At 39.8% G+C, this 26,456-nt stretch overlaps 3 protein-coding genes across 3 annotated transcripts in view; 1 reads left to right on the top strand and 2 right to left on the bottom strand.

Moving 5' to 3' along the window:
* Tmem19 (transmembrane protein 19) overlaps positions 1 to 3,016 on the bottom strand; it is a 60,055-nt gene extending 57,039 nt beyond the window's left edge. The window contains exon 1 of the mRNA XM_026784517.1: positions 2,948 to 3,016. The gene's annotated coding sequence lies outside the window, so the exon portion shown is untranslated. The remainder of the gene's footprint in view (positions 1 to 2,947) is intronic.
* The window catches only part of Thap2 (THAP domain containing 2), a 12,165-nt gene extending 8,643 nt beyond the window's left edge, over positions 1 to 3,522 (bottom strand). Inside the window, exon 1 of the mRNA XM_005358051.2 lies at positions 2,948 to 3,522. Within this exon, the coding sequence (XP_005358108.1) occupies positions 2,948 to 3,018 (71 nt within the window). The 5' untranslated portion in view covers positions 3,019 to 3,522. The remainder of the gene's footprint in view (positions 1 to 2,947) is intronic.
* Positions 3,523 to 3,633: 111 nt separating this feature from the next.
* Positions 3,634 to 26,456, top strand: part of Zfc3h1 (zinc finger C3H1-type containing) — a 52,281-nt gene continuing 29,458 nt past the window's right edge. The window contains exons 1-7 of the mRNA XM_005358050.3: positions 3,634 to 4,496; positions 10,416 to 10,832; positions 16,872 to 16,936; positions 19,774 to 19,972; positions 20,812 to 21,035; positions 23,265 to 23,385; positions 25,199 to 25,296. Of these exons, the coding sequence (XP_005358107.1) occupies positions 3,896 to 4,496; positions 10,416 to 10,832; positions 16,872 to 16,936; positions 19,774 to 19,972; positions 20,812 to 21,035; positions 23,265 to 23,385; positions 25,199 to 25,296 (1,725 nt within the window). The 5' untranslated portion in view covers positions 3,634 to 3,895. The remainder of the gene's footprint in view (positions 4,497 to 10,415; positions 10,833 to 16,871; positions 16,937 to 19,773; positions 19,973 to 20,811; positions 21,036 to 23,264; positions 23,386 to 25,198; positions 25,297 to 26,456) is intronic.

The raw sequence follows: 26,456 nt of genomic DNA, 5'->3' as shown, positions 1-26,456 counted from the left end.
AAGACTACATCTTTAGAAATGAGACACACAGGTCATGTTCACAGAGGCAATTTTAGGAGGTTATGAATGATGTAGATGTTATAGAGATGTTAGATTGGAATAGGTTTAGAAGGATAAAAAACTGAAAATAAGTTTAGGCAACATAATTTTAAAAATTGTTTTTATTTTGTATGTGTACATACTTGAACATATCTATGTGTGCAAGAGCCCAAGTAAGTCCCAAGAGGAGTTGGATCCCCGGGGTCTGGTTTGTGAGCTCCCATGCATATGTGTGCCGGGATCCATATCCAGGGCCTCAGTAAGAACACTGGGTACTATTAAGCCATGAGCCATCTCTCTAGCCCCTAGGCAACAGTTTGTGCAGGTGGATAAAGAAGTCTAGGCTGGCCAGGCATGGTGGTAGATGTCTTTAATGGAAACACTTGGGAGGCAGGGGCAGAGAGATCTCTCTGAGTTTAAGGCCAACCTGGTCTATATATCAAGTATGAGCTAGCCAGGGCTACATAGCAAGACCCCGACACATACACACACACAGTATCTATGTCCTACAAGAAAAGTTAAATACTTCCAGGTGGTGGTGGCGCACGCCTTTAATCCCAGCACTCGGGAGGCAGAGGCAGGCAGATCTCTGTGAGTTCGAGGCCAGCCTGGTCTACAAGAGCTAGTGCCAGGACAGGCTCCAAAGATCCAGAGAAACCCTGTCTCGAAAAACTAAAAAAAAAAAGAAAAGTTAAATACTATTTGCATTTATAAAAACATGAATATATTTTTACTATAATGCTATTTTAAAACCCATTTTTTCTTGTTCGTTTGATTCTGCTTGTTTTGTTTGGAGACAGGATCTTATTTTGTAGCTAGGCCTCAAATTCATTCTGTAACTCAGGCTGGCTTTAAATTCATGGTGATCCTTCTATACCATGTAAATGGAATACGGGAATATGTCTGCCTAGCAATTATAAAGACCTAAATTTCTAAGGCTACCATAAAAGTGCTAATTTCACATTAGATGAATAGTATTGCACAGTGCGCATCCTCCTACCCCCTCGAGACAAGAGTTTTATTCTGTAGTCCAGATAGACCTAGAACATGGAGGTGGATCCTCCTGGCTCAGCCTCTATTCTAAGGTTGTCGCTGTGAACCACCACACCCAGCTCTCCACTGTCCATCTCTTAAGCACTGCTTGTGGTGGCTAGACTCCTCCCATTCATCTTCCACATCAGATTACCAAGTCCAGTAAATTCTCCTCAAACTTTTCTCAAAATCTGTCTACTCCTCTCCACCCTTACTGCAGAGAGCATTCTGTTCGAGGCCATTGAATGGTTTCCCCATGTTCTTTTTTATTTTGAGACAGGGTCTATACAGCTCAGCTGGCCTCGAACTAAAGACACCCGGCCTCTTTCTTCTCATTCCCGAGACTACAGACAAGCATTACCACAGCAGGCTTGGGCTCCCTTTTGTCACAGCTTCCTATTGGCTTCTCACTCAACTCTCACCTCCTCTAATTCAGTGCTCCTGTACCCACAACTGAGCAGCAGTGTTCAGTCCAGCTGACACCTAACATGCTTTCCCTGTGAAGGAAATAGCAGATAAGTTAAAGTTCTGTAATAGGCTCCTTTCTTATCTAACTCATCTCTGCAGACGCTTGCCTAACTCACTAAATGTCACTCTTAACTCTACAGCAGTCGGAAGGCTTTTTATTATGTAAATCTAATCATGTTACTCTTTTTGCGTCCTTCAGGGCTTCTCAAGTACTCTTGGAACAAAAACGGAAAATGCTTTAGTATAGAGGACTAGACCGGACTTCAGCCTGTGGTCACATTTGACACTGCACCTTTTGTGAAGCGTCCTTTGACTTCCCAAGGCTAATAATGTCTCTTCGAACGTCTTTTCTGTGGCACTCAACTGTAATTCCTCCTCAATTGAATTTTAAAGTCCCCGAGGGTAGGAACTTTCTCCCTCATTAGCATAATGTCAGGCAATTAGGGACCTGGTGTACCGCAGCTGTAAGAATGAACAATGCATTACATTTGCAGGAAGTAGTTTTAAAACAAACAGCAGAAGGATTTTTTTTTTTTTAAGTAGCAGCTTTTAGTCAGGGGATGCCCTTAGTGAGGTAGGGAAAAGATCAAAAGATCAAAGCTATTTTCTATATCCTAAGATCACACTTTATATAGTGGGGTATATCAAGTCAGAACCGTTTTCACTTAGGTTTTTAGTATTTTTTTTTATTCCTTTGGACAGGTGGCAGTTCTTGACGGAAAGGCGAACATTTACTGAGCACCTATTACGTTCAAGTACCGATTATGTCCAAATGCTTGGCAGAGTTTGTCTTAGCACTACCGGGGCCATGACTGCGTTCTCAAGAGAAAGGAAAACGGAACCTCGGTTCATTTTATGCTCATGTTCTGTTTGCGCTTTGATACACACTGCTTAATTACATGGCCGTCAGTGATGACTCAGTTCCTCGGAGGTTACTGTGTGTGCCTATCAGAAAGGTTTCCCACGTCAACTCAGCTAGCGAAAAATTGCCTAATTTTAACTCCAACCCAGCAGGCTTTTAAAAGAGATGTGTTGACTTGAACGGGAGACGCTCGGTCCCTTATGGCGTCATTCGTCTCAAGGCATGGTCTAAGATATCAAAATGAAAGAGGAGGAAAAAAAATAAAGGTATGCGCATACTTTTTAATGTGAGGGGTGTCATTCGCAAGAATCCTCATTGCTTTCCGCAAATTGGGTAAACTTTCCTAGGGAACGGAGAAAAAGGTCTCCGGCTGCGCGAAACAGCACACAAAGGACAAAAGTGATGTTTCCCTCCCCATTCTCCGGCTATTCTTAGCAGTCACCAGGCGAGGAACGCAAGTCCCCGCGTCCTTCTGACGCGCCCGGTGACACTCAGACCCGTTTAGCGCCCGTGGCCGTCACCCCCACGCCCTCGCCCGGGTTTTACCTGTGGAAGCTGATGTTAATATGCTTGTTGTAGGTGGCAGCGCAGCCCGCCGCGGCGCAATTGGTCGGCATTTCCCCCGGCCCCTCATTCGGCGCAGCCCCGCAAAAGCCGCTGTCACCGCGCAAAGGCGAACGAGGCCGGCGACCAGGCGCTGCTAGCCGGGCGGGAAGAGGGGCATGCACACTATAGAGCAGGGAGGCTGGGCCCACTCCCCTTTCTCTTTATTAATATGGCGGGCTCAGGCCCGCAGAGCCAACGGTCCTGGAGCTCCCGGCGCGGACGCTCGCCTTCACCAACATGGCGGCCACACCCGCTTCTCCCCCCCCCCGCCCCCCGGGGTCCCAAAGAGAGTGGGTAGACTGTGTCTCAGGGAGGGGCGCCCGAGCAACGGGAAGATGGCAGGTGTCTTCCCCACCAACGAGTGACTCTGCAACTCAGGTCTGCGACTCAAGAGCAGGCCCGCTACCCAGACAGCTCCGACCCCGCCACTTCAGCCAGGATGCCAGGGACAGCGGCGTCCGCTAGGGACCAAGGGCGAAGCCTTGCGCAAGAGGAGAGACTACAGATCCCAGAGAGCACCGCGCCCGTCACGCTTCTCGTTATCGCGAGGCTTATCAGCGCCCCTTTCCGGAGTGCCGCCGGAAATGACGATCGGGACACGGCCTCCTCCTCCTCCTCCTCCTCCACCACCTCCTCCACGACTCCTTTCTCGCGAGGCGGAAGAGCAGCAAGGGGGCGCTAGGAGAGGGTACTGGTTAAGCGACGGTCCGGCGAGAGAGATCTGGGGTGCGGGGAAGTTGGGGAGCAGAAGCTGCGAGGCGTCCAAGCACGGGGAGGCCGCGCCTGCCGGGCCCGTTAGGACAGAGGGGATAGGAGGAAAGGGAAGGCAGCGGGCGGGCGGGTCCCCGGACGGAGGGCTAAGGTGGTGTGAACGGCGCTGCTCCCTGGATGGCGACCGCTGAGACTTCGACCCCGGCCTCTAGCGGCCTCTCCCCGAAGGAAGAAGGGGAGCTTGAAGATGGGGAGATCAGCGACGACGACAACAACAGCCAGATCCGGAGCCGGAGCAGCAGCGCCAGCAGTAGCGGCGGCGGACTGTTACCGTACCCGCGCCGGAGGCCTCCTCACCCGCCCCGGGGCGGCGGATCCGGGGGAGGCGGCGGCTCGTCGTCGTCGTCGTCTTCGTCCCAGCAGCAGCTGAGGAATTTCTCACGCTCGCGGCACCCGTCGGAGCGGGGCCACCTCAGGGGACACAGCAGCTACCGACCCAAAGAACCGTTCCGGACTCACCCGCCCCCGGTGCGGATGCCTTCGGGCTCCCTGTCGGAAAGCAGCCCCCGACCGTCGTTCTGGGAGCGGAGCCACATCGCTCTGGACCGTTTCCGCTTTCGAGGCAGGCCGTACCGGGGTGGGAGTCGGTGGAGTCGGGGGCGAGGAGTGGGTGAGCGAGGAGGCAAGCCGGGGTGCAGACCTCCTCTGGGAGGAGGAGCGGGATCCGGATTCGGCAGCAGTCAGAGTTGGCGAGAACCCTCTCCACCTCGCAAGAGCTGTATCCTTAACGTGGCGGTCTGCCCTGGGTGTGTCGCTGGAGCTCCCTCGAGCGTCACGACTAGGTCCCTGAGTTTAACTTTTCGGAGCCACTTACTTGTCTCTGTTCGTCGGCCGTTGTCATGTGCCACACTCCGCTGCTATTTTCTTTGATTGTTTTATTGGACTGGACTGCTTTCGAACAGGAATGTGTCATGGATTCGGGTCAGCTAGGGGAAGGAAAGACAGTCCAGGTTTTTAACGGTACACCAGTAGCCCAGATTGCATTGGCATTTGCTGTTTTGCTAGTACCGGAATTTCGTATTTTATGGGAAATTCACTTAGATTATTAGAGAAAAGAAATACCCACAACTTGAGGAATCTAGTTACTTATATTACATTCTGACTTTAGAATTCGTTAACTTTCCTCTGTAATTTTACTGTTCTTGAGAAATTTTTCTTACTCTTCTAGAGTTCTCCTTTTAAAGTGTGTGTGAGCGCGCGTGTGTATAGACCCCTTTCTTCTTCTTCTTCTTCTTCTTCTTCTTCTTCTTCTTCTTCTTCTTCTTCTTCTTCTTCTTCTAGTTTTAGTAATTCAGATCTTTTGAATATATACGTTAGTTGGAAAGCTATATGCATTGAGTTCACTTTCCTATGTTCACTTTTGGGCTTTTTAACTCTGTGTGCTGCCTACATGTAGATCAGAGAAAGAGAAACTCACCAACACTTTTAGTGTGTTAGGGAGGAATGTGTAGAGTATGGACACGTGAGGAGGAAAAAAAACCAATTTCCTAATTTTTGCCCCCTCTAACCTTATTATTGGTTATCTTTAACATTACCAAATTTACTCGGGGTTTATGTTAAGAAATTAATCGTCCGTGTTTTATGATGGGTTTATACATCCCAACTTTTACTAATTGTTTAAGATAGATTACTAAGCACTTTTATTACTAGCTATAATCCCCATGGTGTAATGATTGTTTAATATGTTTTCTATAAAATTTACATATGACACTTAATTGGAAGATACTCAGAGTTATTTTTATGGAGCACTTTAGGCTATGTGGACTTTTCCTAGATGTCATGATGGTAATGGGCGAGGGATAATTAAAGAAACAGCAGGTTTTGGTTCCTGTGTCCTGAAAAAGCTGTTACTTCTCTCACCTAACATTGGTTTAGAAGCGTCTCAAGATTGTTTTGGAGAAAAATCACAGGTAGGTAACCTTTTAAAACACAGTGAATGTTCTTCCATGAAGATTAGAAAACCTTCGCCCTTGATTATATGTACACATGAGCCATCAATGGTTTTTTTTTTTTTGTTGTTGTTGTTTTGCTTTCTGTATTCAAAAACAAAGGATGTTTAAATACATAGACATGTTTTTAGGGTTATGTAGATGAAACATCTAATAGGTGTTGGAGAAATGAAAATAGAGTTTAGTAAAACAGCAAATTGAGGACAAAAGTACTGTTGGCAACTTAAAGATTTTCTTAGTTTCCTCTGCATTACAGTGGTGGTGACTAGGCTCGCCTGCCTCCTTCCTCCACCTTTTTGTCTGTTTATTTGCTACTGTTTGGGGTTATGCTATATACTAATATTTTTATGTACTTACTGCAAAAAGAATGTAGATAAATATCCAGTATGTTTGTGATTCTTGATTTCTCTGACAGCTTGTCAGAAATCAGCTGTTTTGCTGATTGCTTTTCAGATACTACACTTTAAGAACAAGATGCTTGGGTTGATTGTCTGCATAATTGTTCTCATGAAATACCAGCAAACCACTGTAGAGGTGTTCTTAATAAAAATTTGAGAAGGAAAAATGTAATGTGAACCAATAAAATTTGCAGTACCAAGCCCTATCCACATTCCTTTAATATCAGTATCAGACTCAGCTGGTCATATGTCCACTGTGATTATAAAAAATGGCAACTTTGCAAATAGTACCTAAAAAAGAATGAGGGTAATTCTGACTCAGCTTAAGTGGTTTAGGAATGCAATAGCTTGAGTATAATTTTTTTCTGTCATTATTTTCTTAAACATAATTAGGGATATATTACTTGCAACTTCAAAGAAAACGGAAAAGACCAGAATCTGTTTCAGTTCTTCTTTTTCTTCTTCTGTTAAAATGTTTTTTTAAATATTTATTTATTATGTATACAATATTCTGTCTGTGTATGCCTGCAGGCCAGAAGAGGACTCCAGATCTCATTACAGATGGTTGTGAGCCACCATGTGGTTGCTGGGAATTGAACTCAGGACCTTTGGAAGAGCAGGCAATGTTCTTAACCTCTGAGCCATATCTCCAGCCCCTTTAAACTTTTTTCTAGACAGGCTTTCGCTGTTTAACATTTCTGGCTATTCTGAAATTCTCTTTGAAGGCTAGCCTACAGACCAGGCTGGCCTCAAATTCATAGAGATCCCCCTGCCTCTGCCTCCCAAGTGCTGGAATTAAAGGCATGCACCACCACTCTCTGGCCTCTTTCAGCTATCTGTCTGTCTGTCTGTTTTTATTGCTGTTGTTTGGAGACATAGATTTACATTATAGCATCTTTGGAAATTCCCTGTGTTGCCCAGCTTCCCCCAAAGTTATGGCAGTTAGCTTGCACCTGTCTCCCTGCAGCTCTTCATTCCTGTTCGTTTTCCTTGTAAATTTTTTTTGTTTTTGTTTGTTTGCTTTGTTTTGTGAGACAGGGTCTCTTGTACCATAGGCTACCTCAGGACTCCTGATCTTCTGTCTTAACCTCCTCAGAGTTAGCATAGACATTTTGTCAGTGTTAGTGTTAAGTCTCCCTTGTATAACTAACATTTTAAACTTTGAAATCAAGTGAGAGTTGACATAATTAGGGTCAGTAAAATTATCCTATCTTCCTTTTTGATTTCAGCTAATGTTGAAAAGTGGTTCCTACCTTGAAAACAGCAGGTTTAAAAGTCATTTTAAAGTCTCTCTCACTTCCTTTTTCTTTTTTGGTACTGAGGATTGAGCCCAAGGCTCTACTATAGAAATTACATCACTGGTTCTTATTATAATTTTGCTTGAAGAGAGGATCTTGTGAATAGCTCCCAGCCCTGTCTCAGCTTCCATGATAGTTGGCATTATAGGCATTTGCCACCAAACTCCGCATGTAAGCTGCTTTTCCCTTTTTAAAAGATTTATTTTTACAATTTTAAATGTATATGTGTGTACATATTCCTACATGAGTGCCTCAGCAGACCAGGAGTGTCAGATTGTCCCGAGCTGGAGCTATGGGCAGTTGTGAGCCTCCTGATGTGGGTGCTGGGAATTGAACTCAGGTCCTTAGCAAGAGCAGTACACACAACATCTGTGCTATCCTCTCCAGTCCACGTAGTTCTTTTTAGTTTTCCTTCTACCATCGAAGTATAGACTCAGCAAGTAGTTCATAAAAATACAAGTAAAAAATAACATCTTGACAAACGAGCAAGTACTGATTTGATCCTTATTATGCTGTAGAGGTGGGAAGAATTTTGTCTCAGAGGTAAGTTAATGGCTCTAACTCAATTGCTTTTACTCATTTTTCAGTTGTTACTTTTTGTTGGTATGTTGAATCTATTCCCTTTGCTAATGTCTTCAGTGTCTTTAGTAATTATTTGGTTTTTTATTGCTGTAGTTTTACTTTTAGATGGCTTAGTTGGAATACACATAATTGTAGTATTTATGCCCAAAGAATGCATACATGGCCAGGTAGAATAAATAATTGTGGCTTCATCTAGGAGGTGTCTTGAATTGGGGTCAAGTTGGAGAACAGAGGCCTGGACACAAAGCTCCGTAAATTGTGATGAGCCCAGAAAAGGTAAGGTTGGAAAGGTAAGCACAGGCCAGAACGCATGCATTCTAAGGAAGAAGGACTTTGGGCTCTAATGAGAATGAAAGGGAATGTCTGAAGTTTTATAATATGTAAAGGTTACTTTGACAGCAAGGCAGTGGCAGCGTACACCTTTAATCCCAGTACTCGGGAGACAGAGGCAGATGGATCTCAGTGAGTTTGAGGCTAGCCTGGTCTACAAAGAGAGTTCCAGGAAAGCCAGGACTGTTACACAGAGAAACCATGTCTTGGAAAAAAAACAAACAGAAGATTGCTTTGACCGCAGTATGGGCATGGGTTGTGGGCAATAGAGAACCCCAAATACCTTATCAATTCGGATTCCTCTTAAGTGGTAGGTAAAACAGTGGGAGTACTTTAGAGTGTTTTCAAATGAAAACAGAGACTGAATTCTGACAACTACAGAACACCATTACAAGCTTCGAAAAAAAAAAAGGAGTTAGGAAGGACTCCTTAAAAAGTGTAGATAAATGAGGAGACATGAGAGTCACTGGAGCAGAGACAACAGTGGTGGAAGGTGGCTGCAGAGAAATCAGGTAAAATGAAGTTTAAAAATAATATTCTAAGCCGGGGCAGCGGTGGTGGCGCACGCCTTTAATCCCAGCACTTGGAGGCAGAGGCAGGCGGATCTCTGTGAGTTCGAGACCAGCCTGGTCTACAGAGCTAGTTCCAGGACAGGCTCCAAAGCCACAGAGAAACCCTGTCTCGATAAACCAAAAAAAAAAAAAATATATATATAAAAAAAAAAAAAAAAATTCTATAAACTTAGATCAGTATCTGTTGAACTAATAAGACAGCTAGATTCCATTTGGCGGGATTGTAAAAAAGAAAGGTGTTGAAAACTTTTGGCTAGGGATTAAAGGTGTTTAATCCCTGTTAGATCTAACAGAGGCTGTTAGATCGCTGTTAGTTCAAGGCCAGGCCAGCCTGGTCCTGAAAGTGAGTTCCAGGACAGCCAGGGCTGTTACACAGAGAAACCCTGTCTTGGGGAAGAAAAACTTCTTTTAAGAAATTTGACTGGCAACATCAGAGAAGCAAGATTTACTACAAAAGTTTTAACAGCAGAACTACTGATTTGAAGTTAAAGATCATTTAGTTTCTCAAATATGTGCTCATAATTCCCCTCTTTGAATTGATGGTCAGGAACTTGAAATCTTTGTTGGGTGTTTGCCCTGTTATTAAGCAGAGAAGGTCTATGTTAGGTTATAACCAACGAAAACACAAGTGGTTTCTGGGTGGTGGTGGCACACACCTTTACTCCCAGCACTCGGGAGGTAGAGGCAGGTGGATCACTGTGAGTTCAAGGCCAACCTGATTTAAAGAGTGAGTTCCAGGACAGACTCCAAAAAGCTACAGAGAAACCCTGTCTTGAATTCCCTCCCCCACTGCCACAAAAAAAGAAAGTTTATTGGAACTATACCCATTACCTGGATTTTCATTTCTTAACTTGCAGAATGAAATTCATACCATATTTATGAATTGTTTGAAATTAGAAAATATATTTTGAGTAACATCTAAAATTTTTATTTTTTTGTGTACATGTGTGTGTCATGTTAATTGTGCGTGAGTCAGATGTAGCACATGATGCTTTCTCTATTATGTATTAGTGTTTTAAGAAATGTCTCATAAATTACTAATCGTCAGTGTTCATTTTCTTATTTACTTTTTAATTTGAAATGAGAAGAAACTAATAAGAGAAGATTCCCTCCTGGTTATCAGAAGTGTAAATTGTCATCATCTGTGACAAAACAGTTCCTTCCCTCCCTTCAGAAAGCATCCTTAGCATCCGTTCGCTTTGGGTTTTCCTCGTCCTTACAGAAGGAAGGATGCTACAGCCTAACTGGGTGGACTACCGTGGAGTCAACTGGTAATTTCTGACACTAGTGATTTTGTAAGTGGACTGTTTGTATGGATGCTTGTTAAACTGCAATATGGGCACATAAGCAGGCATTAGCAGCACATATATTAAATGGAATTTAGAAATTTAAAAATATTCGTTCATCTTGAAAAATTAAGGGAGAAAAATTCATCTATACCTTAAGTATTTTTGTTAAATTTAACTGGAAAAATTGTTGGAAACTGGTTTCCTTAATATGCTGTTCAGCCAAAAGTTTTGGAAGATCCCCGTCAAGAAAACAGAATCATTCATCCAAAAATGAGAACTGTGGGGAAGAAACTTTTGAAGATTTACTTTTAAAGTATAAGCAGATACAGCTGGAACTGGAGTGCATCAACAAGGATGAAAAACTTGCTCTGAGTAGCAAAGACGAGCATGTGCAGGACGATCCTAAAGTGCTGCATTCCGAGGACCAAACAAGCACTGATAATGCCAGTATTACAGAGGATGCAAGTAGAGAAGTCGCTCCTGAGGAGAAGACGCAGGTCAAAACTTTTCAGGCATTTGAATTAAAACCACTCAGGCAAAAACTGACTTTACCAGGGGATAAGAACCGGGTGAAAAGAGTGAAAGATGGAACAAAGCAGCTTTCTGCGAAATCCAGCTCCACAGATGCTAGCCAAGGTAACTCAGTAAGATTGAAGTTAGCTCTGTTACATACATTTTGTTAAAGAGTATTTAGTCGAAAAATTTTAAGTGTACATCAGTACTTAAAAGGATCCCCATATTCTATAAATTCTTTTGTTATAGGTCTTAAAGTAATAAGTAATAACTTCATAAGTTTTGTTTACTAAATGTTTTGGTTGAGGCAGGGCTTTACTCTGTAGTCCAGGCTGCCCTGAAACTTGCTTTGTAGTGGTCTGTGCTTGCCTAAAACTTGTAATCAATCTGCCTCAGCTTCCTGAGTGTTGGGATTGCAAGTATGTGCCAGAATGACTTCTGCTAATCTCTGTTTTCTTCTTGGTCTGCTCTGCTCTCTGCTCCCCAGATCAGAGATGATGTGTTGAGCAGGGGTGAGAATAGTGGGCACTTTTCTTCCTCCTGCAAGGAGACTGACCACTGAGCATGATGCTGCAGTGCTTTGTAGATTTCTACATTTTTAAGGTTTACTGGGTAAAGAAAAATTTATCCCACCACTGCTAGTGTGAAATTCTTTAAATTGTGAATAGATTTTGAAGAAGGGACATCTTTTTTGTCATTATTAATGAGTTTTTAATTTCTCTTAGTGTAAAAAGTTATATTAATTGATTTTTGTAGTGTGTCAGTGCCTTTCTATACCTGGATTAGTTTATATATGTTGTTTAAAAAATTCCTTAGTATTTTCTTTACTAACATATGTGTAGTAAAATATACTTTTAGTATATAGTTTCTCTAAATTTTGACTAATATTGACAGTTGATCCTCCTGTATCTGTCTCCCGTACATGTAGACATCCCCCATACCAGACCCAATTTCTGGGATCAGTTTTTATATTTGAAATTTTCAAAGCCATTCACTGACACAAATTTGTAAATCAGAGTGATGACTGCTTTTGATTACATATTCTCAGAGTTGTTCTCTTCCCTTCTAATAAGTTAGATGTTTCAGTGAATTATAGTATAAATATAATTCCTGTGAAGTATAACATAGCAGGATAGAGAAAATATATACAAATGACTTGTAAAGTTAGAGTTATATGTGAATGCTTGCAGTAATTCAGATGAAAAATCAAATATGACAAGCTGACATCTGTGGAAGAAGAATTGAAGGAAACCAAAAACCATGTAATGCTTATTTTAGTCGATGAGTTATAGACATAGATGTTTCTGCAGGCACACCCTGCCCTTTTCTTTGCTCAGGATTCTGCTGTCCAACACCTTTCCCCATTGTTCTCAGTGGTTCTTTTAAAGTTTCATAGTTTTCTTATTACATGTGAACTTGCTCTTTTTGAGATGATTGAACTCAATTCCATCTTTTACTTCTGTATCATAAACATACTATATTAATTTTTCATTTAAATTCTTTTACTCAGAGGATGCAAAAACCCTCTTCTTGTTTCTGATCATGTTTTATATGCTTACCTCTTCTCTACTGTATCTTGCTTTATTTTTAACACCTTTCACTTATGGAGTTACTTGGAAAATATTTGAGATTTTTTTTTTTTTAGTTTTAAGATTTAATCTAGCCAGGCGGTGGTGGCGCACCCCTTTAATCCCAGCACTCGGGAGGCAGAGGCAGGCGGATCTCTGGGAGTTCGAGGCCAGCCTGGTCTACAAGAGCTAGTTCCGGGACAGGCACCAACGCTACAGAGAAACCCTGTCTCGAAAAAAAAAAAAAAAAAAAAAAAAAAAGAAAAAGATTTTATCTCATCTTTAACCATTACTATTAATTTTTCACAAGCATTTGTGTTATTTTTCAGTGAGGTATCAGAAAAGGCTAGGTTGGATCTGTTCTGTATTTTAATTTCTTCATTAACCCAATACAATCTTTATAGTTTTCAGCACGGAACAGAAACATTGCAGTGTTAAAGCTACACTGGGATAGGTCATGCATAACCCAGTTGTAAAAGTCTGGGTTCTTTTCATTTTCTTTTATTATAAATTAGCTGAGTACTTCATTCCAGGTTCTTGAAAGCATTGATGAACAAAATAATTGCTTATGCCTCAGGTTTGCATTTATTTTCACATATATTTTTAGTGCAGTGTTTTATTGTGCTGCCTAGGCTCATCTTTAATTCCTAGGCTCAGTCTTCCCACTTGAGAATCTGGGTCTACAGATGTTCACTTCTGCATCCTAAATGGTCACTATGATGACATCATAAGCTTGCATCTTAGAAGGAAACAGCAAACATGATGAGCAATAAACTGTCATAGAAGAAGTATTAGCAGGGTAAGTAGGGTGGGAGCAGGGTAACTGGCTGAAGGTTTGTATGCTATTCAGGATATCGTTCAGTTTGAAGGTGTGATTTAAACAACATGTGAAGACTAAGAGAAAGGACAAATCAAAGAAGAGATTTCTGGGCAGTGGAAGGAACATTGATTTTCAAAGACAGTCAACTTGTCAGAAATGCAAAGTCTTAGGCCTTACTCAAGGTGTGCGTTATGAGCTCTGGTAGTAGGACTCCTTGGCCTGTGTGCAGCCCTATCTTCTTTTGGTTTCTCATCTGTCCTAAAGTTGGAGAATCTCTGCACTGAAATTATGCACATAGTTTCCTGGCATTCTTGAGAATAATCAAAAGGCGTCTTCCTAAAGAAGAATAAGGTCTATGAGCAGTGGAGAGGAGATTAGAGATGTGTGGAGGCACGTCCTGTGAAATCTTGCAGCAGCTTTGCTTTGAAGTTCTGAGTGAAATGGTTGGGAGTGAGTCTTCCAGAACTTGTCAAGAGCTCTCTCCGGCTGCACTGTTGAGAACAGTCTATAGTAAAGAGAAATCTCTACTGCATTTGGTGATGTTCCTTTTATAATTTGGGGGTTTCTATAATATATATTTCTAACTTACCACCTCCTCCCTCCACACACACTTTTTGTTGTTGTTGTTTGAGATAGGATCTCAACAAGTTGCCCTGGCTGGTTTGAAACCCACTGTGTAGCTCAGGTTGACCTTGAACTGACAGATCATTCATCCTCTGCCTTTAGAGTTCTGGGATTAAAAAAGTACATACTACTACACCTGGCTTTTTTTTTTTCTTGGTTTTTAAAGAATACTTTTTCACTTAGTGCTTATAGCACACACCTTTTATTCCAGTACTCTTATCCAAGCACTAGGGACACAGAGGCAGGTGGATCTCTTAGTTCGAGGCTAGCCTGGCTTACAGACTGAGTTCCAGGACAGTCAGAGCTACACAGAAGCCCATCTCGAAAAAAAACCCAAACAAACAAAACTTTTCCCCTTGAAACGTCTTTATTTTTATTTGCTTGATTGTACTTTTTCCTGCGAAAATATTGCCATTGTTATGGTTTTTAGCTACCATCTGTATGCTGATTCCGGCTTACATGGAATCCCAGGAGTAAGGTTTAACTACTTGGTAACTGTATAAGACCAGTTTTCATATTGGAGGTTCTAGATAACAGCAGGTATGATGGTGCATAGCTATGATTCTAACACTTGGATGTTGGAGGCAGGAGGACTTTAAAGTTTAGGGACAGTTTTGATCATATAGTGAGACATTTTCCCATCCCTCAAAACCATTGCAATAGTGATGGGGGATCGACATGTCAGGATAGTGCATGACTAATCACAAGGTCAGTTCAAGCAATGATCTGTATTTAAAATGGGGATGGAAAATACTATGTCTGGATCTCCTGGTTAATTGTTTGCCATTGTGCTCAGTCAGTACATTCTAATATATATTTGCTCCTATGCTGCAAAGGTTCTCCAGCTCTCCACAGAAGCATGAGATTGTAATAACTCTTAGGTGTTTCCTGGCCACATGGAACTCTGGATTCTCATAGAAAAATCGGGTGCTTTCTGTACTTACTGGAAGGCTATGTCTTCATTATTCAGCCTGTTTAGTTTTGTCTAATAGTTGTTCTTTGACATGTGATTGGTTTGATTATAATGGCACATGTGTGTCATCAAGTAGCTCTGGGGACTTGCTATATATATACTAGGCTGGCCTCAGTTTGCCAGCATCTGGCTCCCGAGTGCTGGAAAATACACATCTTGAAAAACAGTGACCATACTGAACAACTTTTATTAGTGGTACATGAAAAAAAGATAGTGATCTTGGAAAAATGGTAATGCATTCTTTATATACTAAATGCATTTTTAAAGATGTCCTACTGTAATGAATATATCATTTAACTCTGAAAAGGGCTGGAAGTGTGCTTGCAGAAGTCAAAGCTTGGAAGTGCTTACTATGAAGTAGAGCAAGGAGTGTTACTGAAATCAGATGGTGGTGAGCTATGGCACCAGTTGTGAATGACACAGCTCAACACAATGAGATCCTGTATGTTAGGAGGGTGTGGTTGTATTCCTACTTGACTCAGATCATTTGAGCACAGTTTTATATATTTTCTATTTTTATATATTCTCTTACTGTTTCTTTAGAGGAAAATCATGCACAGGTAAATGAAATTTATGTTGGGCTAAAATTTTTCTTCCCTTTTTCTTTCCCTCCCTTTCCCTCTGCACTCTTTCTCCTCTTCTTCCTCCTCCTCTTCTACTGAGAATAGAACTGTGAACCTCACACAGGTTAGGCAAATATTGTAAAACACTTAAAACTCCCAACTTTCAAAGTATTCTAATACACCATTCATTTTGTAATGAATAAGGTTCCCCCTCTCTGTACCAGGATAGAGCTTAGGGCCTAACACATGCTGAGTCAGCTCTGTCACTGCACTCTACTCCCAGCCTCTATGTATTTTGAAATAGAATGTCCCTGAGTCATCCAGGTTGTCTTTGAGCTCTCTTTGTAGTCCAGGCAGGCTTTACATATGTAATCCTTCTTGTCACAACCTTCTAAGTGGCTTGATTTCAGGTCTGGGCCACCTGGCCTGACTAGAATAAATTTTTTATTATTTTTAAATTTTTATTTATTTAAGTCTTAGAGGAAGGGGAATCTGCCTCAGATTTGATGATTACCTCCTGTTTGCTTTGTCCAGGGTGCTTGATTAATTACTCTGCTTATTGAATAAGCTGCATTTTTTTTTCATCAGGTTTTCACTTAAGCAATCAAAGTAGGATGTTTAGAACACTAACAGGTTTGGTATTATGGGGGAAAAAACAAAACAAAATGATAAACACTAGGCTTGAAACTTAACCCTGCAACTCCGGGTTTTAACTTTGTTAACTGAAGCCTTTATCTCAGTACTGCTGTACCTGTTAGTACTGCTACTGTATGCTCTAAAACTGTTGCAAATTGAATAATGTAGACAGTTTGGGACAATACTCTAGAAGTCTGGGTCTTGCTTGTGTGCTTCTAAATAAATGATCAGCTTTATAATAAGTCTATAGTCTAAATATTGAGTTCATTTTTTATTTTTATTATAATAGTTTGTCATTGTGGTTTCTGTTCAGTAATGAAGCATTGCTTTATCTACTCCATAAGTTCTGTTTCTATTTAAATTATTTCTATTTTATAAAAATATCTTATTTAATACTTGAGTCACTAGTCTTGTAACTTTTAGAGTTAGATTGATGTTACACGCTAAGTTAGATTCTTAATCTCATTCTGTCTGTGTGTGTGTCTTCAATTGTGTGCATGCGCATATGTGCCGTGTGTGTGTGTGTGTGTGTGTGTGTGTGTGTGTGTGTGTGTATGAGTGACCAAGAGGTCAATCTTGGGTGTTCCTTAGGATGATCACCTAACTGGTTTCACTGGGACCTGAAGCTCAAACATTCCTGGCTGGGTGACTGGTGAGCACCAGCTGTCATCCTGTCTCCATCTTCTCAGTGCTGAGATTACAAATGCACAAATCACCCTTGACTTTTCTTGTGGTTTCAGGAATGAATCTAGCTTGGCTTCTCATACTTGTGTGCCTCTAATTTTATGGACTAAGATATTTCTTCAGTCCTTTATTTGCTTTGATAGCATTCTTTCATTTTTGTCGAGAGTCCTAAAAATAAGACCATAATAGTGAAACCTTCAAAAATAATTCCTGATTATTATATAGTGTTATTTCCATTTTTATTAATTGTGGCTGTATTTTAGAGTATTCAAAAGATGCTATTTTATTTTAAAGGATTAGAAGATAAAGAACAAAATTTAACACGAAGAATTAGTACCTCAGATATTCTATCTGAAAAGGTAAGATACTACTTTGTGGGATTGAAAAATCTATATGACCTATTCTTACTTGCATTGCTGTAGTCTGTTCTTTTGTTTTGATTTGTTTAGAGACTTGATCTCATTGTGTAGCTCTGGCTGGTCTCTAATGTGCCTTTATGTCATGTTGGCTGGGAGTGCTAGTTTGTGCCTCCACGCTCAACTTGTAGTCTGTTATTTTGAATTTATTTGAAATTATTTGGACATTTTAGAGAATTGCCTTAAAGTTTCTTTCCACTAAAGTCTGTAAACTATTAACTTGATGTGCAGTTCATATTTATAGGTGAGCTTTTTATTTATCATTTTGAAACTTTTAATTTTGATTCTGAGTTTATCTTCCAGATGTGTGTGTGTGTGTTTGCGTGCATGTGCAAGAGCACACGTGCACGTTTGTGCTTCATCTTCTATGGGATATTTTGGAATTATTTAGATCTTGACCTGGAATCACATTTTAGCTCCTTTTCTTACTAAATGAAAGAAATGCTAGCTGAGTGAGGTTTTTTTTGGCTTCTCTATTTTCTTTCTTTTCTATTGGTTTTTCAAGACAGGGTTTCTCTGTAGCTTTGGTGCCTATCCTGGAACTAGGAACTAGATTTTGTAGAACAGACTGGCATAGAACTCACAGAGATCCGCCTGCCTCTACCTTCCGAGTGCAGGGACTAAAGGCGTGTGCCACCATCGCCTGGCCATTCTTCTATTTTTCTATACAATGAGTTTAATATCCTGCATTCTCTGGGTTGTTGTGAGGCTTTAATAGAGTAAAGTACAAAAGTATCAAACACTGTTTAAAATATAATACGCATTTGAGTAACTCAAGCCTTTTCTTTATTATAGATCTGAATATTTGCAGTTTCTTCTATTTGATTTCAGTTTGTTGTTATGAGTAAACTGAAATGATTCAGAGTCTAGGAAAGATGGTCCTGAATTTAGGAAGGATAATGTGATAGTGAACACACACTCATAAATATTTGTTTTTTAATATCCACACAGTAACCATATGAAGTAAGTTGACACGTATGTTTCATAGATGAAGTAAGATACATTTGGGCAGGTTAAATGACTTGCTTAATTGCATAGGAAACTGACTGAGGTCCTCTGGCCCCATTTCAGTGATCTTGGTTTTGAGTCTCTACTTCAAATACCAAATAGAGTTGTATGACAGAATCAATGATAGTTTTATTTCATTCCAAGGGAAGTAGTTGCATAAAGTAATCTCAGTGAAAAATGATGATAACTTTTTTGGTAAAATCTAAATCTGTATTTTCCAGTAGAATTTTCTATAAAAAAAATGGAAATGTTTTATAGTTGCACTAGCCAGTATGATAGCTATGAATAACAGCACAAATGATTTTTCAGAACTTAATTTGAAATGTGGGTCCAGAGAGGTGGCTCAGCAATCAAAAGTTCTTGGGGTTCTTCTAAGATCCTAGTTTGGTTCCCAACATCTATAATGGGCACCTCACAACCACCTGTAACTTCAGCTTCAGGGGATGTGAAACCCTCTTTCTGGCTCTTGACGGCATCTGTATATATTATTAGAACCCGTTGTGGTAGTGTAAGTTTGTACATTCAACAACCAAGACATTGAATCTGGAAGGATTGTGAATTTAAGGCTAGCCAGAGCTGTATAGTGAGCTCAGACAAACAGTCGTGGTGGCTAATTTGTGCTACATAGAGAACTGAGACAAACAGGTAGATGTGGTATTGACTTGCAGTTTTCCACAATGGAAAGGTAAAGTCTCTAACCAACATTCACTGTTCTCCTCATACTTAACAAATAAAAATAATTGGAGTTTAAGAAAAAATATAGTTACATAATACCACTTAGAAAAAGTTAAGTGGGTCTTAATGTATTGGGATATATTTCTTCTACTGTTTCATATCTTTAAAAGGATTCTCCAGACCTCTCTAATCCATGCATACTTAAGGGCTTCTGCTTAGAGTAGCTTGGTATTTTCAGTTACATTTCAGTGAAAGTGTATAGAGCAGGCTAATTTTCTAAAGCCATTTCAGGATTTAATTAGCAATAAGTTCTGGTGGCTTTTCTAGAATGACCAGAGGGACAAGCTTTTCAGTCTTTTCTCGGTAAAGAAGAAACTAATGCTTGGATCTTACGTAAGTGCTGTAGTGTATGCACATACTGAAACAGCGCAAGTGCCCATCAGTCTGTGTAGTGTTTATGTAGCACGTCAAACTATGAAAGGTAGAGTGAAAAATAATTTGTAAGTTACTTTAGTAGGAAAAGACTTTTAAACCTATGCTTTAAAGATAATCCTGTTTTAGTTTCTTAGATGAAAAATGAGTATTCAAATATTTTAATTCAGGAAACATACATACTTAGAGCATAAAGCATTCAAATGCAAACTATTGGGTACATCTTTTTCCACCTGTAATGATGTTAAAAAATTGGCATTATCCTTGGTATTCTAACATGTCCTTAGTATTCTTTTTTTGCAGTGCAGTCTGCTAAGTACTTCATTCTTCAGTACCTGGCTTCTTATTGTCACCTACACTCTCAAGTTTGTGTGGCCCCTTAAATGATGCCCAACTCCTATCTTTCATCTTTGGCTTTACCTTTGCATACTTACACATAAATCACTAATTTCTACCAATTGATCTTCTGTTTGTGTTATAAGGATTAAATTAGTCTTGGATTATAGATAGTAAATGAGTTTATATTTTATCTGTATTTTCCATTAAATATTTGTTTTAATACTGACTTTAAATTTTAATTAACTTGGTAAAAGATTCAACTTGGCAAAATGTTTAATGTTAAGTAACAGAATTTAAAAATTGTAACTTTTTTTTCTGTTTTAAAGAAACTTGGTGAAGATGAAGAGGAATTATCTGAATTACAGCTTCGTCTTTTGGCTCTTCAGTCAGCCAGTAAGAAATGGCAACAAAAAGAGCAACAGGTGATGAAAGAGAGCAAAGAAAAACTGACCAAGACAAAAACTGTCCAACAGAAGGCTAAAACCAGCACAAAAGTACATTCAGCTAAAAAAGTTAGCACTACAGGTGATTATTTCTTGTAAATTATTTCAATTGAACTAATATATCTTGTTGTATCTAGTTTTTAATTCAGAGATTTCTAAAAATTAATTTACTTCTCAAAAAAATTGAGAATTAATAAGATACAATTCTAAACCCCTCCTCCCATCTCCGAAAACAAAAATTGAACACAGCAACATAGAGTCCGTTTTTGTACTGGCCAGTGACTCTTGGGTATAGAGTTGGTCAGTGAGGGTGGGGGGTTGAAGACTTGAAGTTGGGTAGGGAGATGAGTAGGATCAAAGCAGGGAAAGAATATTATGAAAATGTATGAAAAAAGTTTAATTAAAAACATTTTATTGTATGTGTATGGGTATTTTATCCATGTGTGTCTGAACTATGTGCATATTTGGTGCCTGCAGAGGCAGACAAAGACATGAAATCCCCTGGAATTGGAGTCACAGATGGTTGTGAGCTGGAAATTGAGCCTGGGTCTTCTTTAAAGAAATATTTATTTATTTATTTATTTATTTATTATGTATACAATATTCTGTCTGTGTGTATGCCTACAGGCCAGAAGAGGGCACCAGACCTTATTCCAGATGGTTGTGAGCTACCATGTGGTTGCTGGGAACTGAACTCAGGACCTCTGGAAAAGCAGGCAATGCTCTTAACCGCTGAGCCATCTCTCCAGCCCCAAGCCTGGGTCTTCTTGTTCCTAATCACCAAGTCATCTCTCCAGTTTAGGGAGTTTTGAGTTTGGGAAAATATAGAGTCCTAAATCGGATGATAATCCTCTTACTTAACTATATAAGTTAGCAGTATAAACATATTTATATCGACATTTCTGTGTTTTTTCTGGGTAGCTAAACAAGCATTGAGGAAACAGCAAACCAAGGCATGGAAGAAACTCCAGCAGCAAAAGGAACAGGAGAGGCAGAAGGAAGAGGACCAGCGGAAACAAGCTGAGGAAGAAGAGAGGAGGAAAAGAGAAGAAGAAATTAGAAAAATTCGAGACCTTTCCAACCAGGAGGAGCAGTATAATCGGTTCATGAAATTAGTTGGTGGCAAGAGGAGATCAAGAAGCAAAGTAAGGAATAGAGAGCCATCACCAAAATGTTCAGACCCTTAACAATGTCCTGTCGTTCACTGAGGGTTATACACATGTGCCACAGAGTGCACGTGGAGACCAATGGGTCATGGAGCTTGAACTCTGGTCTTGTGCTTGGCAGCATGTGCCTTTATCTACTGAGCCATCTTGTTGGGCCAGAATGTTCATATTTGAGTGTTTTGTTAATATCATTTCAAAGATCTAGTCAGCTGAGGAAAATTGCAAATATTTTATGTTTGATAGAGCTTATTTTTTTTCTCTGTATGTGAGAGAATGTATGTTGTGTGCACGAGTGTGCACATGCTTGCCTTGCAGGTGCATGTAGAAGCCACACGCTAGTGTGTTTTCTTCAGTCACTTCTCTTCCTTCTGTTTTTGAGACAGGGTTTTACTGAACCTGGAGCTTACTGTTTAATCTAGAGTTTGCTGGCTGTCAAGCTCCTGAGATCTGTCTGTTCTCTCGTGGTGGGCTTGCAAGCGTGTATTGCCATGTCTGCCTTTGTACCTGGGTCCTGTGGATCCAAACTCACAATCCTTTCATAGGAAGCCTTTTACATAACCACCAAGTTCCCTCCATCAGCCCTATTTATAATCTTTGAGGAGAAAGTTAGGTACAATTGAGGATAATCTCATAGTCCTAGATTATAAGAATTGAACAGGTTGGAATTTTGATTAACAAAAGCCTGTCTTTCAGCTGGGCCTGGTGCTATACTCCTATAATCTCAGTTACCTGGGAGGCTAAGGCAGGATGATCACATATTCAGGCTTTCTTGAGTAATTTAGTGAGACACTGTCTAAAAAGTTACAGACAAGCCCCCAACCCCACTCTGCTTTTAGCATTTTGTTCATCTTTATTTATAAAAAGGGTTATTAAATTATAGTAAGGTCCTGATATGAAAATGCCTGTTTCTTTTTTTTTAAGTATTCATTTATTATGTATACAATATTCTGTCTGCGTGCATGCCTGAAGAGGGCACCAGACCTCATTACAGATGGCTGTGAGCCACCATGTAGTTGGTGGGAATTGAACTCAGGACCTTTGGAAGAGCAGGCAATGCTCTTAACCGTTGAGCCATCTCTCCAGCTCCAAAATGCCTGTTTCTTATGGGGGCAATATTGGATTAGTTGTTTATTGTTTACTGTGTAGAGTGAGAGATGTGGAGAATAATTAGTGTATACTAATTTAAAGTTTACTAAGTCTTCCTGTAGTAATAACTATTGCCTAGCTATTTTGTTTTTAGTCCTTAGCATGTGCTGAGCATTATTATTACATGTATTGATGATAACTGAGTCAGCCGTTACCTTTATGGCGCTGTCAGGAGAATGGGAGGGTTAACATGACGAGGACTACCAGTGACGATGGTTTTGGACTTCTGAATTAGGAATATACTCAAAAGTATACTAAATGTAGAGAAATTTTAAAAGTAAGAGTTAAGGAGTCAAGAGGAAATTTTCTTTATGCAAGAGTTATAATTATTCATAGTTAAGACTTTATAAATAAAATCTTTGTCTAGAGATAAGTATTATTTGTATCTTATCTCTGCATAGGTTTGTGTTTTCTTTTTTTGTTTTAGTTTTTGTCATAAACTGAGTAAAACATAGGAATTAAAAATCATAGTACATAAACATGCCAATCCACGTTTAATTTTCAGATACTGTTGATTCATTTGTAAGTGAAATGTTCTTGACTTGTCTGTGTCTGCGTATGAGTATTTATTTACCTGTGTGCATGCCTTGTACCACTTGTGTGCCTGATGCCTGTGGATCCTCTAGAACTGGAGTTACAGACCATTGGGAGCTACCCTGTGGGTGCTGGAAATTAGCTTGCTCTCTTAAGATCCATTTCTCCAGCTCCTGTTCTTGACTTTAAAAATAATAGTCTGATGTTAATAATTGTAATGCAAAAAATGACCATTCCCTTCTAGTTTCATGCCTAAACCATGACTGCATAACTGTTGGAAGAACTTTGTAATTTTTTTTAAAAGAGGGATTGCATTTACTTAGTGGCTTAGATGACGGGGGAATTAATTGACCTGTACAGATAATACTTGGCTGTCATAGACCCTTTCCAGATTGATGCCATAGGCAGGTCTCATAGAGTCATAATCATTTTGTGTATTTCTCCCTAAAATATAATTATCAACTCTTTTGTGATAACTAGCCCAAGAATAGTCTGTTGTAACTAAGAAAAATATTATTGTATACTTAGTCTTCAGATCCTGACCTGAGGCGATCCTTAGATAAGCAACCTGATAGTGGAGGAGGCATTTATCAATATGATAACTATGAAGAAGTTGCTATGGATACAGATAGTGAAACCAGTTCTCCAGGTAGGAGCAAAAATTTTGAAACATTTTGATAATCATGATTAAGCTACTCAAAACCTCGAAAGCCATGTGGACTGAAGGTGAGACTTAGTGATGATTTTCTGTGATACTGTAAGTACTTGGGGTAAACCGCAGATGGATAGTTTTCACCTTTATTTTCAAGTCTGTTTTTCTAGAGAGGCTTTAAGTTAAGAGGCTTTGTTCCCACTCCGATGAGCAATTGATCTGAAACAGGAAGATTGTGGAAGAATTTTATGAATAACGGAATTAAAGCCATGAACCACCATGCCCAGCTCAGACAGTTTTTCTTGCTACTCAGATGTGATTGACCATGAGAAAACTATTTTCTTACTGGTGCTCAACACCTACAACCGAGACAGGAACACAGTGAGAAGTTGGGATGTTCAGAAGATTGATGCTCTCTCCCATATTGTCATGTTCTGAGACCAAATCAAAACTAGAACCAGTTCATGTGTCTAGACTAAAGAAAAAACAGAAATACATGATTTATGAAATGTTTGCCAAAAGTATTCATTTTTAGGACATTGTTTTAGCTGATACTTGATTTTTTTTGTTTATTTGTTTTTTGTTTTTTTTTGTTTTTTTTTTGAGACAGGGTTTCTCTGTGTAATGGCCCTAGCTGTCCTAGAACTGGCTCTTGGAGACCAGGTTGGCCTCGAACCTGTCTGCTTCTGCCTCCCGAATGCTGGGATTAAAGGTGTGCGCCACCACAGCCCAGCCTGATAACCTTACATTATAGTTTGACAAAGGAAAGGGTCGTCTTTTATTTTCAAGTTCATGGAGGTGATTCATCACTATTTGAAATACTAACAACACTATTAACTCACCACAGCTGTTAATGCATGTGTTTAAATAATTTTATAGAACTTCTTACAGAGAAAACATACTTTCAACTTTGTCAGATTTTAACTTCTTACACAATTAGGTATTTATCATGTCTTGTTCTGTCTTCCTCCATCCCCCATTCTCCCTACTTTTCTTCTCCGTCCTCTTAGTTTTCTGAGATAGGGTCTTATTATATTGCCCAGGTTTTTCTTACATTTCTTGGGCACCCTAGGCTGTCCTTGAATTTGATTCTCCTTCTCTGTTTCCCAAACACTGAGACTACAGCCACATGCATCACACCTGGCTGATGTTAGATTTTTCAGAAGGGTAGTGTAATAAAGATGAACTTATTCTTAGATTTAGGCTGTGAATCAAGTGTTTGAAAGGCAGATGCTGTCTTTGTATTGACTTGTGAGACACCTGGGGAAAGTTCTGTTGGTTTCATAGTCCTCACTCTCAGCTCCATTTCAACTTGAAATCTTGTCCTTGCCTTCCTTAGCACCGTATTAAGGGAGCAATGAAGCCATGTTGTTTTCTTTTCTCTCTTAGGGCCCTTTGGCAGGAATCAAGAGAATTTATTTCATCATTTTGTAAAAATTATGTTAAGAAAAAAAGTGCTCTAGTCTCTATTAATACTATTAGGCTTTCCACCTCATAGTGAGATAGAGGGAAGGTGGTTTGTTTCCCTCTGTAGCCCAACTGCCTCAGACCAGGCATCCTCTTGCCTTGGCCTTCTGAGCCCTGGGATTATATTATTTAATTTCATATGCATGTTACAATCCCTAACAAAAAATGAATTTTGAGGAATTAAATGCCATCTTAATGATAACATTGAACTTAATGGAGCTTAGAAGGTTTGGTTAGCACTCTATCTCAGTAATATGTTTCCTCAAGCTTATATATACATTTTATATGTTCCTGCTGAAATAGTTGATTAAAACTTGTGTTGAATTTTTTTTCTTCTAAATAGCTCCTTCGCCAGTACAACCACCATTTTTCTCGGAATGTTCATTGGGGTATTTTTCTTCTGCACCATCTGTTTCTTTGCCTCCACCAGCTCAGGTTTCAGTAAGTAAAAACTGAGTGTGATTTCAAAGAAAATTACTGTGTATCTTCTAATTTGTTTTGAAAAATTGAACTGCTTACTTTGAAGAGTGCTTAAAAAATCATAATCACTAACTAGAATTAAAAGCTAGAAATATGCAGAATTAAGTAGTTGATTGTTTAGCTATCCACTTGTTAGATTTTTTTTTTTAAGTATAGCTTTTTAATTTCATACTGAATTCAGTTTTTCCTTTTCTTTGCTTCTCAAATAATTGCTACTCAGGAAATGTATTCCAAAGCAGAATAAAAATTGTCTGCTTCTGTGGATTTTATTTTATTGGTCTTTTTGTTCATTTGTTTGTTTGTTTTTAAGGCAAGGTCTCTATGTAGCCCTGGGTGTTGTAGGACTTGCTATATAGATAAGGCGGTCCTCAAACTCACAGAGATCCCCTGATTTTGTCTTCCAAGTGCTAGGAAGATTTGAATAGGATGCTCATTCCTCTTTGGATAACCATAGTTACTTTTACCTTGAAAATCAGACAAAAGAAAAATATTATCTATAGAAATTAAATCCTTTTTATTTTCTTTTAAAAATCCATTTAGTTGTGATGTGTGTGCGTGCGTGTGGCATCCACACATCCATACATGTGGATGTCAGAGTACAACTGTGTTTGGCTCCTTCCACCACTTGGGTTCTGGGACCTGTTTTAAGCTATTGAGCCATCTTGCCAGCACTGACATTTAACCGTTTTTCTTTTGAGGCAGGGTCTCACTCTATATCCTTGGCTGGCCTGTAATTCTATATTTAGGCAAGATTGGCCTCAGAGAGATCAGCCTGCCTCCATCTCTGAGCACTGACTGGGCTGGGATTATGGTGCCTGCCACACTCTGGGCAGTGTTTACCCAGCTTAAAAAAAAAAAAAAAAAGAAAATGTGAAGAACCACAAAATAAAGAAAGGTTCTGTAGTTATTCCTAGATTGAGAGGCTCTACTGGGTAAGAGAACTTTTCATGGAACATTTTTCTGTGAATGTGTGGTGTCTTCCAGTAGAGTTTATGGGGAGGGGAGGTGAAATGCTTTCTTTGGAGAAGAAGGAATGAATGACCTAAAATGTGAGGAGAACTACTGGAAAGTCTTTGAAGCAAAAGCATCAAGACCAAAGGGTTTATAGGAAATAAGTTTCC

The sequence above is a fragment of the Microtus ochrogaster genome, chromosome 24 (assembly GCF_000317375.1).
Source record: "Microtus ochrogaster isolate Prairie Vole_2 chromosome 24, MicOch1.0, whole genome shotgun sequence".
NCBI classification, from domain to species: domain Eukaryota; kingdom Metazoa; phylum Chordata; class Mammalia; order Rodentia; family Cricetidae; genus Microtus; species Microtus ochrogaster.
Note: the sequence above shows the minus strand (reverse complement) of the source record. Positions and strands in the feature narration are given on the sequence as shown.